The 16,731-nt window shown below is 41.5% G+C and overlaps 1 protein-coding gene across 7 annotated transcripts in view; it reads right to left on the bottom strand.

Annotated features, from left to right (window-relative positions):
- Positions 1–16,731, bottom strand: part of RIN2 (Ras and Rab interactor 2) — an 84,138-nt gene that overhangs the window by 52,655 nt on the left and 14,752 nt on the right. For 2 of the 7 annotated variants that reach the window (XM_075413694.1, XM_075413695.1), the window contains exon 2: positions 306–398. In XM_075413694.1, the coding sequence (XP_075269809.1) occupies positions 306–362 (57 nt within the window). In that variant the 5' untranslated portion in view covers positions 363–398. Of the gene's footprint in view, positions 1–305; positions 399–3,471; positions 3,544–3,572; positions 3,645–10,151; positions 10,173–16,731 lie in introns of those variants that run through there. The other 5 variants (XM_075413693.1, XM_075413696.1, XM_075413697.1 and 2 more) reach the window with 5 other exon arrangements.

The raw sequence follows: 16,731 nt of genomic DNA, 5'->3' as shown, positions 1-16,731 counted from the left end.
ATGAAAGCTCTAATAATTTTCTGCCTATGCATAACAAAGCTTATGTTCTCATCTTTAGCAGCAAAGAAACCCACAAGCTGTTTTACATGAAGTATTCTATTCAGCGTACAGGAAAACAATATAGACATGAAATGACTGGGTGGTAACCTAACCACTAACACCATCTGTAAAAAGAGATGCTCAGTCAAGTGCCTCCCATTTTACAGAAAAGGCTGGCTACGTATCACAGACTGTACTGCACATTCTGCAGCACTCATTTCACATAAAACCATCTGCTTTATGTTCTGTATAAATATCCCATTTACCTTAAAGAAACTTCCTCTTTTGTCCAGACAACGGGCTTTCATCGTCAAAGACGACATCTTCCCCAGGAGGACTCCACTGTATGCCTTGAACTCCTAAAAGTAGAGACATTTTTTTAATGGTTAGTCCAGTCTGTAGGAAATTCCTCTCTAAGCCACAGAAACAGTCACAACAAGCCTTCTGCCAAAACCCTTTCCGTCAACAACACGATGCCATTTATTACCAGAGTCCTTACATATCCTTTTATCTATCATTTTTCCATAAACTGCTTTCAAAAAGACAGTGCTACTCAGAGTTCCATGTTTCTCCCTCCTCTTCACAGTTGATCCTGTAGTTGTGAGTAGATTTTAATGTGCTCATTAAAAAAGAATGCTAAAACATAATGATTGCTTTGTTTGTTTGCTTGACCTCACCCTGAAAAATAAATAGAACAAAAAAGCTAGATGTCACTACAATCTGCTTTCAAATATTACAGCATTAATGGGGCTGACCAGGAGGGGAAAAAAAAAAAAAAAAAAAAAAAATCACCCACAAGGGAGAAAACACATTACCATGAATGCAAAAACAACCCACGAAAACAATTAAACCAATCTCCAAACACCCCCCAAAAAATCCTGCCTGAAGTCCCCAAAATGCATTTAAGTCTTCCAAGCGTCATGTCCAAGTGAGAAACTGAAGACATGGTTAGGAAGAAGCTGCATTTTCCACTATCAGGTGAACCAAATGAATGGTTTAACACTCAGAAGAATATAACAATACATAACTAGAGCATATGCACATGATGAGAAACCACGGGGGTGACCTCCAGCTGATTAGCAGAGTTCCTCTAAATTCACACCAGTAATTCGTGAACAAACTTCTGAACTAAACAAGAGCCAAGTTCCATGGCTATAAAGTCCTTCCAGGACTTTTAACAGTGAGCTTATAATTGCATTTAAATAGCCTAACCCTTCTCCTCACTCGTACATTTACTGACCGCATAGAAGGCAGTGATCTTGGAAGTTTCAGTTCTCTAAATGGCAAATACTGCAGGTACAAAACATTCTAGGCTAAGATAGAGGCACAGCTTTTGATTTGATACAAGCAGAAATTAAAATATAAATGGCAGGGAGCAGCAGTGAAAAACAACTTTAGTGGCATGGCTGCAGATGGAACTTGAGCAAAACAAAGCAGCTGGTACAGAGAATACTGAGAGTTAAAAATACAAATTCGACGCATACCCCCCTGTGCACACATACACACACACACACACGTGCTTCTCCTTCCCTCTAATGCCTTATGAGCAGGCAACAACAAGGGTAAACAGGACCAAGGAGGAAGGAGGAGCTTAAAATAAAAAAGGGTTAAGTGAAAAGCCCTGGCAAGCACGAAAAGGGTGAGAGGTAGAAGCAGGAAAAAAACCTTTTCTCTTGGTTTTAACAGGTAGCAGGAAGCTTAAATTTTTCACCCTGTTTCCAGAGGTCATACCACCAGAGCGCTAGAAAAGGTTACATTTTTCCACTTAGATTCTGGTTGAAAAGCACCCGTGGCAGAAGCTCAGGAACCAGCCTGTTTTCCAGGCAGAGCTTGCAGCCTGTATAGGTTGAAAGAAAAATCCCGAATTCTGCATTCCTGTGAAAACCAAACAGTAGAGGATGACCAAAAGAAGATAAAAAACAGTGCTGGAGGAAAAAAAAACAAAACACACCACCACAAAAACAAAACCAAAAACAAAAAACCCACACAAAACAAGCAAGCAAGCAAACCCAAACAACTTTCTTTGTAAACCAGCATATTTAAAGCGACAGATTCCTGATGAGATTCTGAATCGCTGTGATCCATGTTGCTTTACTTAAAGCCCGTCTAAATAACTGGACTGAACCAATCCTGTAAGAGACTGAGGTCCAGTGAAGTGGGTGGGTTTGCAGGTGCTATTAAATCAGTTCAGCTCTGTGTCCTCATTTGCCACATGCACAGGGGTACGGAACAGTTGCTCCACTCTGGGGAGCATCAGGCATTTTAAATACTTTTGGTATTTGATATTCTAAACAATCTAAAGGTTGCCATACAACAAGAGCTTTTTAATTATAAAATAAAAATGTTTTCTTTCAATTAATTCTGAAAAGGGAATTCACACCTCAAAGACTTAAGGCAGCGGAAGACCCAAGAAAGCCAAAAAGGAATCAGAATAAAAATTCAATTTTCCAAGTTGATGCTATCCTCTTAAAGACAACACTAAACTCAATTCCACAAAGAAAAAACAAAGATTTTAACTAAACATTAGGGGTTTATAAGCAAGATCATGTAGTTGTACATGCATCTCTAGTCTCAATCATTAATCATTCCATTTGCAAACAATGACCCCTTCACAGGAAATCCAATGGTTTTAATTTTTTTTTTTAATTTGACCACAAGGATGTCTGCATGCAATCCTATTACCAAAATAAGACCATGCCAAGATTTTTACATTCATCTTACTTCAAAACAGAACAGAAGTTTATAAGCTTCTGCACTCAAACATACAGAAGAATGCAAACATACAGTTTGCCCTTCAAAAAGCAGTATGACTAAGTCAGAAGAAAGCCTCAAACAAGACCACTGCTTACTTTGCTTGTAAGAGATTCTGAAGCTCTAAACTTTTCCATAGCTATTATTGTTATTATTTATGTAATATTATTACTATCTGTATGACCATAACTCTGAGCCCCAGCTGAGCTCAACTCCTAGCTCTTCTCTGCTCTCTACATAAGCCAGTGAATCAATCCACGCTACCCTTTGTGGTTACAGTGTAATTTCAAACTGACTTAGGGTAACCCGAATACTGTTCCATGTTTCAGTGGTTGTTAGTATTTCTGATGAAAATCAGCACAGTGGGAAACACTGTTGTTGGTTTTTTTGCCTTTTCTTTTTTCTTTGGTGCATATGCTTTTTTTAGGCCACCCAATATGCAAACAGACATTAGCAGCTACTGGTAAAATGGATGGCCAAGGGTGGGGGCAACATTCCAAGAACTGAGGGTGGGCCCCTACCCATCTCCTACCTCAGAGTTCAGAGGTACCTCCACACAGCGCACAACAACTGCAGAAAACCAAACCTGCTGTCAGGAAGTTTCATTTGTCTACACAGCTGTCCACATCTGATGCTTATTCAGATCCAAAACAGGCTGAAAAACCGCTGCTCTGAAGTTACCTTTGTTGAGTTCGGAGAGCATGAGGCTGTCAGGAAAAAATCTCCCCTCTGATTGGGAAGCCGGGTGGAGAAAGACAGCAAAGCATGTCTTCTGTACATACCGGAGACGAGCATCTTCTCCTTCCTCTGCGATTTAAAGACTGAGGCAGAGAGTCCAGGTAGATTTGCTTAGGGTGACTGCTCAGAAATCCATCTGAAAATGTCATCAAGCTGCAGGAGCCAACTCACTGCAGAATTCATGTGACCTTCTGCACAGCCATCTGGAAGGTGGCCTTTTCTACGTTTAAGCGGTCAGCACTTTACCTACTCTGCAGTCTCCGCAGCTCTTCGCTCTCAGCAGCAGGTGCTAGACTGACTACTGCAGGCTGCTCTGATGCTGGGGCAGCTCCCCCCCAGCAGCACGAACCTCCCCTGTAAGCAGCGCTGTCTTCCCGCAGCTCCCCAAATCCAGGACAAAGCTCCTGTGTGTAAAGGACAAGACAGGGCTGGGAAAAGGAATGATCTGTCTGCTTGGCAAATTTTCTCTGAAATGAAATGCTACTCCACGGATGCTAACACCCATGCAAGTTGTGTGTTTCAAAAAACTCAGAGCGCAGGAATGCCAGAGCACCATGCAGGCGCCTGGATATAACCAAGACTTCTGACTTCTTGTCAAAACAGCTCCTACCTTCCTCCGTTTCCTGTAATTTTATTTGGTATTTTATATGTCTTTATACTTAACCATAGTAGTGCCAATCACCATCTTCCTGGACTTCTCAGGATCCTTCCCTTTAATCCTCTCATTCCAATCTTGCTTTTACAAGGCAAAACATCCCATTTTCTTTAGATCAAAGTCCTAGCAAAGATGAGACAGTCTGTATTCCTCCCCTGAGCTGGAAAGCAAGGCCACAGCAATCTGGGGAACTTAAAAAAATCCCTGCCCACAATCCTTCTTACCCCACCTCCCCTTAGTTTCCTAAGGAATCGAGGCTATCCAACTGCACCTGCTTTCTGTTACTTAGTTTCTAACTATGATTTTTGATCTCTTGGCCAACCTAGCAAGATCTGACTGAGGAAAGGAGTCTCCGTGTACAAATAATGATAAAAGGACAGAGTGAAGAGACTCCATAAATGCCTTCACTGAAGTAAGAGATCTGCAGTCTTCTTTTTGCTGACCAACCAACGGAATTAGCAGAATCCACTTCTTTGTATTTTAAGCTTAAATTATCCCACTGAAGGAACTGGCTGTCCTCTCTCATTCTCAACCTGTAAAGGCCATGCAACCACTGAGCATAGACACTCACAGAAACTACTTCAGGCAAACAAAAACAGGTTTTACTATCCTGTAGCCAGGGAAGAACAGGAGAAAATTTCAGTCCAGACCTTAAGCATAAATTGGCAAAGGTCAGCTGATATCAGAAGACCAATGGTGACTGATACCTGCCAATGTAGTCCTTAGGCCACGCACTTTGCCACTAGCAGGGTACAGTAGAGGAGCTGAAATACAATCCCTACCGTCTCGTAACAGAAATGCACGGAAGCTAGGTACATATGTACTTGAAAACCTATGGCAAATCAGCATCACATTTCAATCAAATTATAATAGCTCTTTATAAATATATAGTATTAAAAAAAATCACAATTAATTCAGTGAACCCATTTTCTGGTGGGTTAAACTGGAAACCAGAAACAGGAAAGACAAATACGTTTTACTTCTTTTAAAACTGTGAAAAAATACTTCTAAAATGCAGTCCTACACTTGAGAATATGCTAAGAGTTATGCACAGAACTTCAGATTTTCAGCAAATTTAAGCATCCTCATGCATTTCATTTTCCTGTTCTCCTAGCACATTTGCACTACCCCATGGAGACGGCTGTGTTCTTTTCTAACCTACAAAGCTCTAGTTTGTCCAATTACTCTGACCTTATCTGATTCTTGGCAAAATTACGTTCTTCCTTTTGAAAGTATTTCCTCCGAGAAGTTAACTGAAAGCCTACTTCCAGGGACACAGATACAACTGAGCACAGTATCACTTTGAAAAATCAACCAAATAAAGAGCCTCAGTCTGAAAACCATCACTGGTGCCAGGATTTTGCAGACCTCTCAACTCAAATGTTGCATTGTGTTAGCACAGCTGTATCCACAAGCAAAAAGCGAGGGGATTATGTAAAAAGGATTCTAACTTCCATCATTCTTCTGGCTGCAGAAAGGGTTTACAAGCTGGTTTTTTTTCTTGAAATAATGCAAGGGCACATTACTTGTAGAAAACAAGTAATGCATACAGGAAAAATGAGAAGTCATTCTTTACACAGTGTCATATTTCTGTATTTTGTCATTTTAATTAAAGTGTTTGAAAAAGCTTGGAAATAATAAACATTCCCTGAATGGCCACCTTTTGCTTTGAGAGCTGTTATTACTTTCATCTCTGCTACCTGAACAAAATGAGTTTGTGTGACCTATCCCCTGAAGAAAGTTTAGTTGTCACCAGTATGATGTCAGTGAGCAACAGTATTTCTGCCCATAATGAGCTAAAAAATCGTACATAGACAGACACCCACTACGCATGTAGGCAAACGGTCCATAAATGACTGTTTGTAATCCATTTCAGGAAACAATACTCTTTTGAATAATTAAAAAGGAAGCAGAAATACACAACAGTCACTAACTTTTCAAAAACAATGAGGTGATCACAGGTGAACTGTGCTTACTACTTCCCCAACTGCCTCTTCACCATTTTGCAAAGTCTGAAGTGCAACTCCACTCAGTCTACTGCCAGTTACACACCTCTCACTAATTCCTCCAAGGACATTATTACTCTTCCCATAAAGAGGAAAAGAAAAAAAAAACCCCGAGGTAGTTAAAGGCAACCCACAGAATTAAATGATGTGCAAATATCCTGATCAGTGCAATAAGGTTCAGTTATGTCCCAGCTGCTGGCATACCCTTTCATGCTTCTAAGTTTTTTCAGTTGCTACATTTGTCACACCAGGCACTATCACTGTTAAGCGCCATTTCTTAGTACTGGTAGCACAAGGCACTGCGTATCCCCACAGCGACAGCTGTTCGTCTCAGGCCATCACAGCAGCGAGCAGTCCCACCAGGGTCCGAAGCTCCCTCTGTGCGACCGCCTTGCCTCTTGCTCCGTTCCATTCAAACTCTGTACCAGGACAGTCACCCAAACAGCCTGAGTATTAAACAGGAGTTACAGAAAAGCAGCCAGGTCATGGGCTTTGCTATAGTCCCATCTTTCAGACAAATCCTTCTCTCTCATTTCACTCAAAATGCTAATCCGAGGCCTGAATTTCCATGGTTGGGGAGAGGACAGGACAAGTACAACCACTGAGGACCACTACAGTGACATCTGGCTCTGAACATCACCTGTGCAGAAACCCGCTGGAGGCTGGGAGAGTAGGTATGCACACAGAGCCACTGCCCTACGGCTTGCAACAGGGACAAGAGGCAACGCCTGCTCTGCTCAGTGAAGGGGCTGCCTGGGGGAAGCCCCACCTCTGGGCTCCAGCAGCCTGCTGGAAGGCAAGAGAACATGGCAAAATGCTTGATGTGAGGGAGGAAAGGTGAAGTTTTGAGACCTGACCAGGGGATCCAGATACTTCACAATCAGAAGCTTCCCCTGAGCCAAGACAGCAAGTCAGTGCACTTCATCACTTCCCTACTGACACCTTTTCAAGACAGGCAGGCAGCAGATCCAGCCCCTAGAGCATGGCCTGCGCTGCACAGCATCCCTGTTCCTAGGACCTACCTTGCGTGCCTGCAGCTGGAGAAGCTGGAGAAGGTGTCCACTGAGCACTTGCCCACTCCTGGGCTGGCACCCCCAGCCATCTGGGCCTTCCTGAACTTCTTGGAGGCTTGCACTGAAGAGGCCAGAGCCCAGCCAGCAGTGCGACCTCAGAGCCTGCAGGAGTCTGATCTCCTCAAGCAGATGAGCTTCTGGGGCTCCTAGCACCGATGCCCACCTCCCTGGGGACACCCAGAACTTAGCCAGGGGCCAGCACAGCCTTGGCTCACGTGAGTGTGAGGGGAAGGTGCGGTGCAGTTGTGAATCCGGAGACAGAAGTGATGCCTTAAGAACTGGCAAATGAGTTTGAGGAGCAAGGCATAGCATCTGGAGGTGCAGTGAAGAGTTTGCAGAGTCGGAACCTCATATCCTCCTCATAACCAAGAGGATAATGGGCCAGACAGACCCTCACTTGGATGCAGTATGGCTGCTCTTTTCCTAGCACTCCTCCTTCCCAAAACAAACAGCTGGCAAACTGCCCTTCCCTCTCCCCATTCACAGCTTTGACTTACAGAGAGTAATGTTCTCCTCGATATCAAACTGTATCACGCAAAGGTTACTCTTCAGCTCCCAACATTGTCAACTTGCTTATTTATTACAGGTCACAGCTATTTTCAGTTTCCTTGGCTGATCATTTCTGACACCTGTATTTGCATCCTGAAGTATCAATGCTCCTCATCCTGGTTAACACAACAATGCTGTAAAAATCACAGCCATCTTTCCCAGGAATCCTTTGCCTCTCTATGTGTTGAGCCATAAAATATCAGCAACTGCTTAAGGAACTACTACCTGGACAGACGTGGATCTTCAGGGGCTGTGAACCAGTCCACACACGAGCCTTAGTATATTTATCTGATTTAATCTAAAGTGGGAACAGCACTGCCAACCTTACGCATTCATCTTTCTACACCTGGTTTCAGCTAGCCATCACTCCTGCCTCAACAAACCTTTTGCCTGCAGGCTTATTTTTTCCCCTTAACTTCAGATCCTACTCACTGGCAGCCTTTTAAAAGACTACAGGATCAAGAGGAATTACTTTGAACTTGTTTCAGCATGGCACTCTCAGGAGAGGTTTTACGTCCTGTTAGATTTTTGGACAGATCTGCTGTCTCACTCACAGCTGTCTACCCGCTTCTATCTATGCTGAAGTCATAAAGGCAGAAATGAAAGCATCCAAGAGACCCATCTGAAAAGCACGCCAAGAGCTGGCCTGACTCTGCTCCCACTGACACGAACAGACATTATATCACTCTTTCCAATGGGAGCGTACAGTTAGGCAAACACTGCATGCCTCGGAAAATCCAGTCCTTAAGCTTTGCTGAACATGGCACATTACCAAGAGGATTATGTTTGCTGCTAGTGCTGTCTCTCTGCACCCCTTCCAAACAGTTTCTTCTTCCTCTCTTCCACTAAACAACCTCTTCCTGCTTGCTCCCATGGCATACTTTCCACATTACTGAAAAAGAATAAAAACCCAAGTCATTTCCTTTGGCACAGCATTTAATCACAAAGGATACTACCACATCTCTTATAAGAGAATGATTGTATGCTGATACATTCTCGTCTTGTTTTGCCTCTAGACATGTCAGCGAAATACATTTATAAGATTGACTTTGATTTGGATAACGTTTCAGAAGGTTCATATTCTTCCCAAACCCTCTGGCCTGGATATCTTACAAAACTAGAATCTCTTGCAGTATTTCAGCAATTTCCATTTGTTATTTCTGCCAAAACCAGTAAATAATAGAAGTAAAAACATTTAGAAATATGTTTTCAAACTTCTTCAAAAAACTTTTTAACACTGAGCTGCAGTTCCTGGAAGAAGTAAGAAAAGGTAATTGCTCGAATTACAACTGAAAAAAGAAAAATAGCTCCAAGGTCTGCAGAAGCTTCAAAATTCATATTGAAGCATTAAGTCAAATGCAGAGGGAGATGGCTTACAGCACCTGCATCTAGACGGAGATGCACAAGATAACCACCTGTCGGACTTGACTGAGAGTTATTTTAGGCACCTGAGCAGACCATCTCCCTATCTCTGTACCACAAATCTCAGAGAAGACTGAGGGTTTCAGCATTCACGTCATAATCCTACTTTCTTGCCAACAGAGGCACCAAGCAAAGCTCTGACCATACCACTGCCAGAGATAACATTCCTCCATGCAGCAATGAGGAAGCAGAGACCTGACCTACTGCCACTGGTTCAGCGAGCTTAAACATTTCTATCTACTCAAATATTTCCATGATCTAGGGTTAAGAGATCGGATATGTTTATTCTGGTATTAGACAGCTGCATCCAGTACAGCACCTTTTCTACAATTTACTCTTTTGCACCTAACAATTACTGACATACACCATAATTTCTATTTCATCGTGTTTGAAAAAAATACAGGCACGCTACCTCTACTGAAAGACAGGTAAGAACACTGCAGCATGCTTTTGAAAATCAGCACCTGAAGCATATGTCATTGCTTATTAAATGCACGCAGAGTATCTGCAGATATGAACAACTTCAGAAGATAGGTGAGAAAGTATAAATAAGATTTTCCTGCTAAAATAAACAACCTGATGGAAGGAAAAGGATACCCTAACTACATTTTTAAGGGCTCGCCAAAATGTACACCAACATTCTTAAAACTACTATGTGGTATTTGTCTGTTCCCCAGCTCTGTAAATTTTTAGGACTACTTCATGAACAATATTCTCCATTATTACCATTCTGTGAATCTATAATACACAGGAAAAGATATCCTGCAACACCATATAGCAGATCAAACTTGAACTTTCATCCACACTATGGCAAGAGGGTTTTGCACACAAAGTATCTTTACCTAATGACTGAAGTATACATGTTTGAAGCAATGACAAATTCAGCACTAGACAGGGAAAGATGCCTTGTAGTTTTACCATTTACTTGCCAGAGTTGGCGAGTCTTTCCTCTGATGGATTAGTCCCATACACGCTCTACTTTCACTTGTTTGCAGAGTTTTATATTGCACCAGTAGACAATAACAAGGATTATCTTCATTTCAGAGAAGGCCAATCTCTCCCTCGGTCAGCAGAGAAAGGGTAACTGGAGAGAAGGACACAGAATGGACACTTAACAGAGGTCCTCTAAACCTGCCTCTACTCTCCCTGGCCAGAGGGAGAGAGCCGAGGGATAGAAGCTGCCCTAGCTGAAGTTAACCTTGCCCAGTTCTTCCATTCAACCACAAAAATGTTCTTTAGAAAGCTTAGCAGGTACATATCAAACCTTTTCACATTCAACATAACAAACCAAGCCAGCCACACATAAAAGCCAGGATGATGAGGCTGATGGTCCATGCTTATGGTAACTGTTTTTAAACCATAATTGACTTCTGGTAACTTAAGTCACTGGGCAACCTGAAACCTTGCAAAATGTATCTGAAATGTCACAGCATTCACTAGGCCTCAAGAAAAAAAAAACCCAACACACTCCTCGTACTTTGGACATCAATAACTCTCACACAAAATATTAGTTTCTTCAGACAATTTCAAATCTTAAAATCCCCACATGCTGCTGAAGTAACTCAGATACTTAGAAACAACAGCCAAGAATTAATTTAATCTATTTTCTTAGTATGATAACAGAAGCACAACTTTTCTGCACAGTCAAGCACACTATTCATAGTATTCTGCACTTGCACAACCTCCTCTCAGGCCCATCAAGTGCTAATACATACTTTTGGTGTGTGGTACCAGAGGCAGTAAAACAGGCACCACAGACTAGGTGTATTGTCTTACAAGTGTCAGATGGCTATATTTCCCCCGTTCTCCAAAACATGCGTGACTCCTATTTTAAAACATTTCTCCAGTGTTGCAGAGTATTATGTACACCAAAGCTCCTGCCCTTTTTGCTCAGTGTTTTCAGAAATACCGAGCAGTAAATTTCAGCTGATTGCCAGTAAAAGCAATTCCCTTTTCGGATATTGGGCAAAACAAATTGCTTTTGAAAAATTCTTTTTCATATAATATGTTGAAAAGCATTTCGTTTACCCTAAGTAGCATACGCCGGGGAGGGCAAGAGGCAGACAGAACTAGAAGTTGTTTGTTTGACCTTAAAAATAAAAATTAGCCATGGATTGCAAGATAGAAAAGTGACCTTAAGGGAACTGCAAAAGCCGCATTTTTTTTTCGATTAATAGATAACCCTAAATATCTTTCAGGCTCTCCACTATTAAAAAAAAAAAAAAAGTCAGATGTTAAATAGTTTGCACTCCACTGAACAATAACAAAACACAGCTTCTTTCAATTATAACGCAATAGCACTTTCTAGTTGTGTTTGTTGCATCACTGATCTGCTTAACAGATATCTTCCTGTAAGAAAATAACTATTTTATAATTGCATGCAACTGTTTCAATATTCCCTAAGAAATGTTTTGCAAAGATTATTCTTTGTTCAACTCTGTAGTTAAAAGAAGCAAACTACTGTCCAGGAGGTAGCCAGTGCCTAAGAAGCCACATCCTATGCTTCATAAAATCAATAGAAAGATGTCCATCGATGTCCACAAGTACTGGAACAAGGTTCAGTATAGAGCATGCTAAATGGTATTCAAGAGGAGTGTATAAGAAACCCATAAATCAGTGAACATATCTGTTATTCCAAGCTGTACTCAACAGCTTGTACTGCTCACCCCAAGACTGTTGAATACAAATGCCCAAAGTATCATTTGCTGTGCACCTCAACTTCAGCACAGCATGAGATGTCAAGGCACAGATTAACTATGGAACGAACAGCATTTTCTTATTCTGGTGTTGACCTTTGGCTCATCTTCCACATGACACATTCAAAAGAAAATATGTAAATTATGCCATTGGACATCCACTGATCTAATTTAGCTATGGAATCAGGTCATCAGAAATGTACTACACTTAGACACCTTGCTTTTCAGACAGCTCCCACTGACAGTAGCTGTGACTCTTCAGTCCACAGGTTGCTCTTCCTTCGAGTGTAATAAGTTATGGCAGTTAAATATACAGTAGCTTTATTTCAGCTGAGTCCATGGTAAGGGCTAACATCTGATTTTTAAAAAAAACAACAAAACTGTTAAGACGTAATGTGGGCCTTTTCTCAATATAGCCCTTAGAACTAGTTAAGAACTATTTCACCTTTTTTTTCTTTATTCAGGCTATCAGCATATTACATGAAAAAGTAATTTTGTGGACCATATAAACTCCAACTGTATACCACAAACTATGTTCACAGTATCGAGGAGCTGCACAGTAATACATCCCAAGTCATGCAACCTGCAGAATACTGTAGCTGCACAAGCCTGTACTCAACATGCTCACGCTGCCAGCACCCCAGGTTGGCTTGCTTTGCAAATCCTGCTGATACTTCATCCTCCAGTCACATTTAAAGAATTGGTCCCACAGTGAGGGGAGCATCTGAATCACTTTTTGGCTCACGTGTATCAAAAAATGGGACAAATCTAAACAGTGTGGCATCATCTTTAAGAGAGAGAGGTGTTCTTGGGATTTCAGGAAGTGTGTGTGCCCTCTTTGACCCCGTGCACAGTTCCATGAAGACAAAGTCCCAGTGGTTAATGTGCTCTCAAGATTTAAGAAACCGATCTCAGATTTGGAGAGACCTTTGATGCATAACCAGTCTTTGTTTCCCATGAAATTTGGGAGCAGTACTGCCCTACCTCACAGGGGTTTTTTTCAAGGAGCAAACCATTTTGCACTGAGTTTCAGATACTGTAACGATGCGGGTCACATATGACAATGCTTTACTGCCATCAATGCATATACAGAGGAAAGAAAGGTATGACCAAAGGAGTGGGACATACCACAAAGAAACGGAAAGAGACCATATAAAAGAAGAACGAATATCAAAACTGTGTGCAAAGGAAACTCACTTCCACCAAGACACACACACACATGTTACCGCCAAACTACGAAAAAGTGCTACCCCCATTTGGCTCATTTCAATGGAGTTTTCTTTGTTCCGAAATGCTCTGTTAGGAGAGGTCTTAATGCTGTCTACAACTACAACTCCTTAATGGGAGGGTGTAGAGCAGAGAGCCAAACTCTTCTCAAATGCACACGACTAGAAGGACAAGAGAGAAAACACAGAATGGAACACAGCAGCCTCCAACTCAGTGTAAGAAAATCAGATTTTCACCACAAGAGCGTTCAACCGCTGCCACAGGGACCCAGAGAGGCTGAGGTGTCTCCACCTTTGCAGATATTGAAAACTCAGTGGGCCAAGGTCCCGAGCATGCTGATCTGACTGCAAGGAGGGCTGGACTATATGACCTCTGGGAAGCCCCCTCCAACCTCTGGTTTTTGCTGGGACTCCATCAAGGTGTGTATGTTCCCATTCACCACTGGAGTATTTTTCTGAATTTCTATTTAACACACAAGAAACAATAACACCAAGTATATGACCTCATGTTCCAGATTGCTTCACTTTGGAGGGGCGAGGGTGTGTGTTTGTTTGCGTTGAAAGCACAAGTTATCAGAGGAAAAGCATTCTTTTTTCCTTCTCAGTTTCTCTGGGAGGCCCCCACCCCTCCAAAATCCATTTTTAATTTATCACACAGGAACTACTACATTTGCATAATCCAATAGAAAGCACATAATCAAAAAGCATCGTATCAGCTTAAATTATTAATACAATATTTAGCTTTGTATTCATTAGCAAATGACACACACCTAAGTATACAAACACACAGGCTGGGTGAGAAAACATCTCCAGGTGCTGAAAGCTCGAAAATCTAAGCAAACAATTTAATATCCAGCTATGTATCAGCAGGAGCAAAAAAAAATGTGGACGTCCATTTTTTACAGGGACAACTTGACTAAACAAACCACAACTATTATTTATCTGCCCCTGGAAAATGCATACAAAAAATTAGCAGCTCACCTAGTGAGTGATATGTAAACATTTTTCTAACTTTAAATAAATAGAAAAAAAATTAAGAGCACTGAACTTCATTTTTCCCCTCCTACCTAAAAGAAGCAGACTAAGTGTTCTGGGTCCACCAGTGTATATCCGCTGAAATTCCTGGATCTTGAAAGGATTAATTTTCAACATGCCTGTTTAAGAATGCAAAGCTTCCTACACACTGAATTACACCAGGTCAGCACCAAGTGACTAACTTGAGCGGACTCAAGCCCTGCTGTTGTGGATGTGCTTTTGTTCAACAACAATTGTATTTGCATGTCATTAGCTACATCTCTACTACTGCTTTCTGACCAAGAGGTTGATATAATCAAACAGTGTATATGAGGAAAATCACATGCAAGTTTTTGAGGTTGAGCTGCTTATTTTAACCAGCTGCACACCATAGACATTACAGTTCACTTCTTTATTCAGTCAGCACTCACGACTTGTTTTTGCAGAACACCATTGACTGCTTTAAGCACCATTTTTTGTAACACACTCCCAAAGGGGTTACCAACTCCTCTTGTAGAATCAGCGTACAAATACAGTAAACCATGAAGCTCAGTATCAAGTAAAAGATTTATTTCTCAATGAACAAAATATTTTCACCAGAAAAACTTTAAAAGAACAGTGCTTATGTCTTGATCTATCGTATTGTGCACCGACAAGCTTTTCTTGTGGTCTTTCACTTCAATTAACCAAACTTCTTTCCCTCCATACGGAGACCTCCCATCTAAATATACCAGACAGCAAAACCCTTACACCGATAACAGAGAGAGTTTCCACCTACCTAACCTAGTTCGGATCCACTGGACACAAACAGATAAGCCACCCAACATAGAAAGCTTGCGTCATTGTTTGTCTTGGCTTTAGAGAGACAGACTGGTGAACTGCATTAGCCCCACTAGACACTTCACACCTCCTGCACTACTACACCAGTGCTGCTAACCTGCATTACACAGGGGAAAAGCTAAAATCCAGCTCAGAATGTGTCATTTGTTCCTGAGCCACACTTTGACTACACAGAGTGGAAAAAACAGACTGAACCATGTCTGAGTCAGTTCACAGTCGTACAAGTGTGCCAGCACAGCAAGCAGGATAAAGCCCAAAGCACAGCATTCTCACTGTCCTTCCAGCTATGCCATATACACATGATAAGAGATGAAATGCCTAGACTTATTTTATAATGTTACTAGGAGTTCAAAAAAAAAACCAACGAAACACACAAGACCCCAGGGAGAGAAAACACTTAATCTGAATAGTCTTTATTTCTTGTCTGCTTTAGGATCCAGTTGGAGGCAGGGAGGAGGCATAAATAAGGCAATCTAACAGTTATTAAAAACAAAGTCTGCAGATAGCATAACATAGGGTATTGCCCCTACCTGACCTATCTGGAAAAGTTAGGAAGGAAGTTTAAATCCTCAAAATAATTTGAGGCACCTGAACATTTCCCATGAGGATCAAGATTACAAGACTAGTTATAAATAGTGACTGTTTTATGAGAAAATTCACCCACAACTTCAACCAGCTATGCTCCAAAATATTTTTACACACACACACACACACACACAATTGAACTACTGCTTATTTGGGGGCTGAGAGGATTCATTTGGGAGATGTTTTCTTTTTGAGGGACACGGGAGTTTCAGATACTCAGATGTTTAGAATCTACAATTTAGTTTCTAAATATACTTTCACCAAATAAATGAGAGAAGCCAAACATGACATACTATTCTGATAAACACTGTTTATTGTTTCTTCTTCCATCCTCTTTCTTTATGGGAAAAAAAATATTAAATTGTGAAAACAAAAAGGTTATGACACATGCCAATGAAACCCAGGAAATTCAAAGCTGAAGGCTGTTGAAATATCTGTCCCAAGTTAATTCCACTCCTCTTCCTGTTTTTTTTTTTTTTATACACCATGGGACTGACAATGTTAGCCTCAACCAAGCTTCCTGGCTTGGGTCTCAATCTCTGTAACTTTGAAGTCACATAAAGACAGCTCATCCTTCCTGTCCTTATGTTGCTCATTGTTCCCTCTGACCTCTCCCTATAACTTTTCCTCTGATACCCGTCTCGGGTACCTCCATCATCTTCTGTCACTGCTGACTTGCAATTCATCAATGATGCAAAGGTTACTACCGCTTTCCTGACCCTCTTCCCTTTTTCCATCAGGTTGTCCATCACTAGCTCTCTCCTCTCACTCTACTTATCCTGACCAGCCCCAGTCTCTCCCACCCCAACCCCTACATCCAGCTTGCCCTCACTCTTGTAGCTGAACCCCAGGGGATGAAACCCCACAACTTTGCCAGCTTTCTTTCCTGTACCTGTAAATTTTCCATCCACAAACCCAGTTCTCTTCACATTTTGCAGTTTTCACTATTTTCTACTTCCTGCTATAGCTTTTCTACTTTTCTACCCCTTTCTCTCTAGCCATCTGCATAAGGATCCCGGACAGATAGAACTATTCCCTATTATATGACATTTCCAAGATCTCTCATTTTACACAGGTTTGAGCAGCCTTCTCACCCCTCCTGCCTTTTCCAACATCACATTTGTATTTGAGAAGGTG

Source organism: Opisthocomus hoazin, chromosome 2 (genome assembly GCF_030867145.1).
Source record: "Opisthocomus hoazin isolate bOpiHoa1 chromosome 2, bOpiHoa1.hap1, whole genome shotgun sequence".
In the NCBI taxonomy this organism is placed as follows: Eukaryota; Metazoa; Chordata; class Aves; order Opisthocomiformes; family Opisthocomidae; genus Opisthocomus; species Opisthocomus hoazin.
Note: the sequence above shows the minus strand (reverse complement) of the source record. Positions and strands in the feature narration are given on the sequence as shown.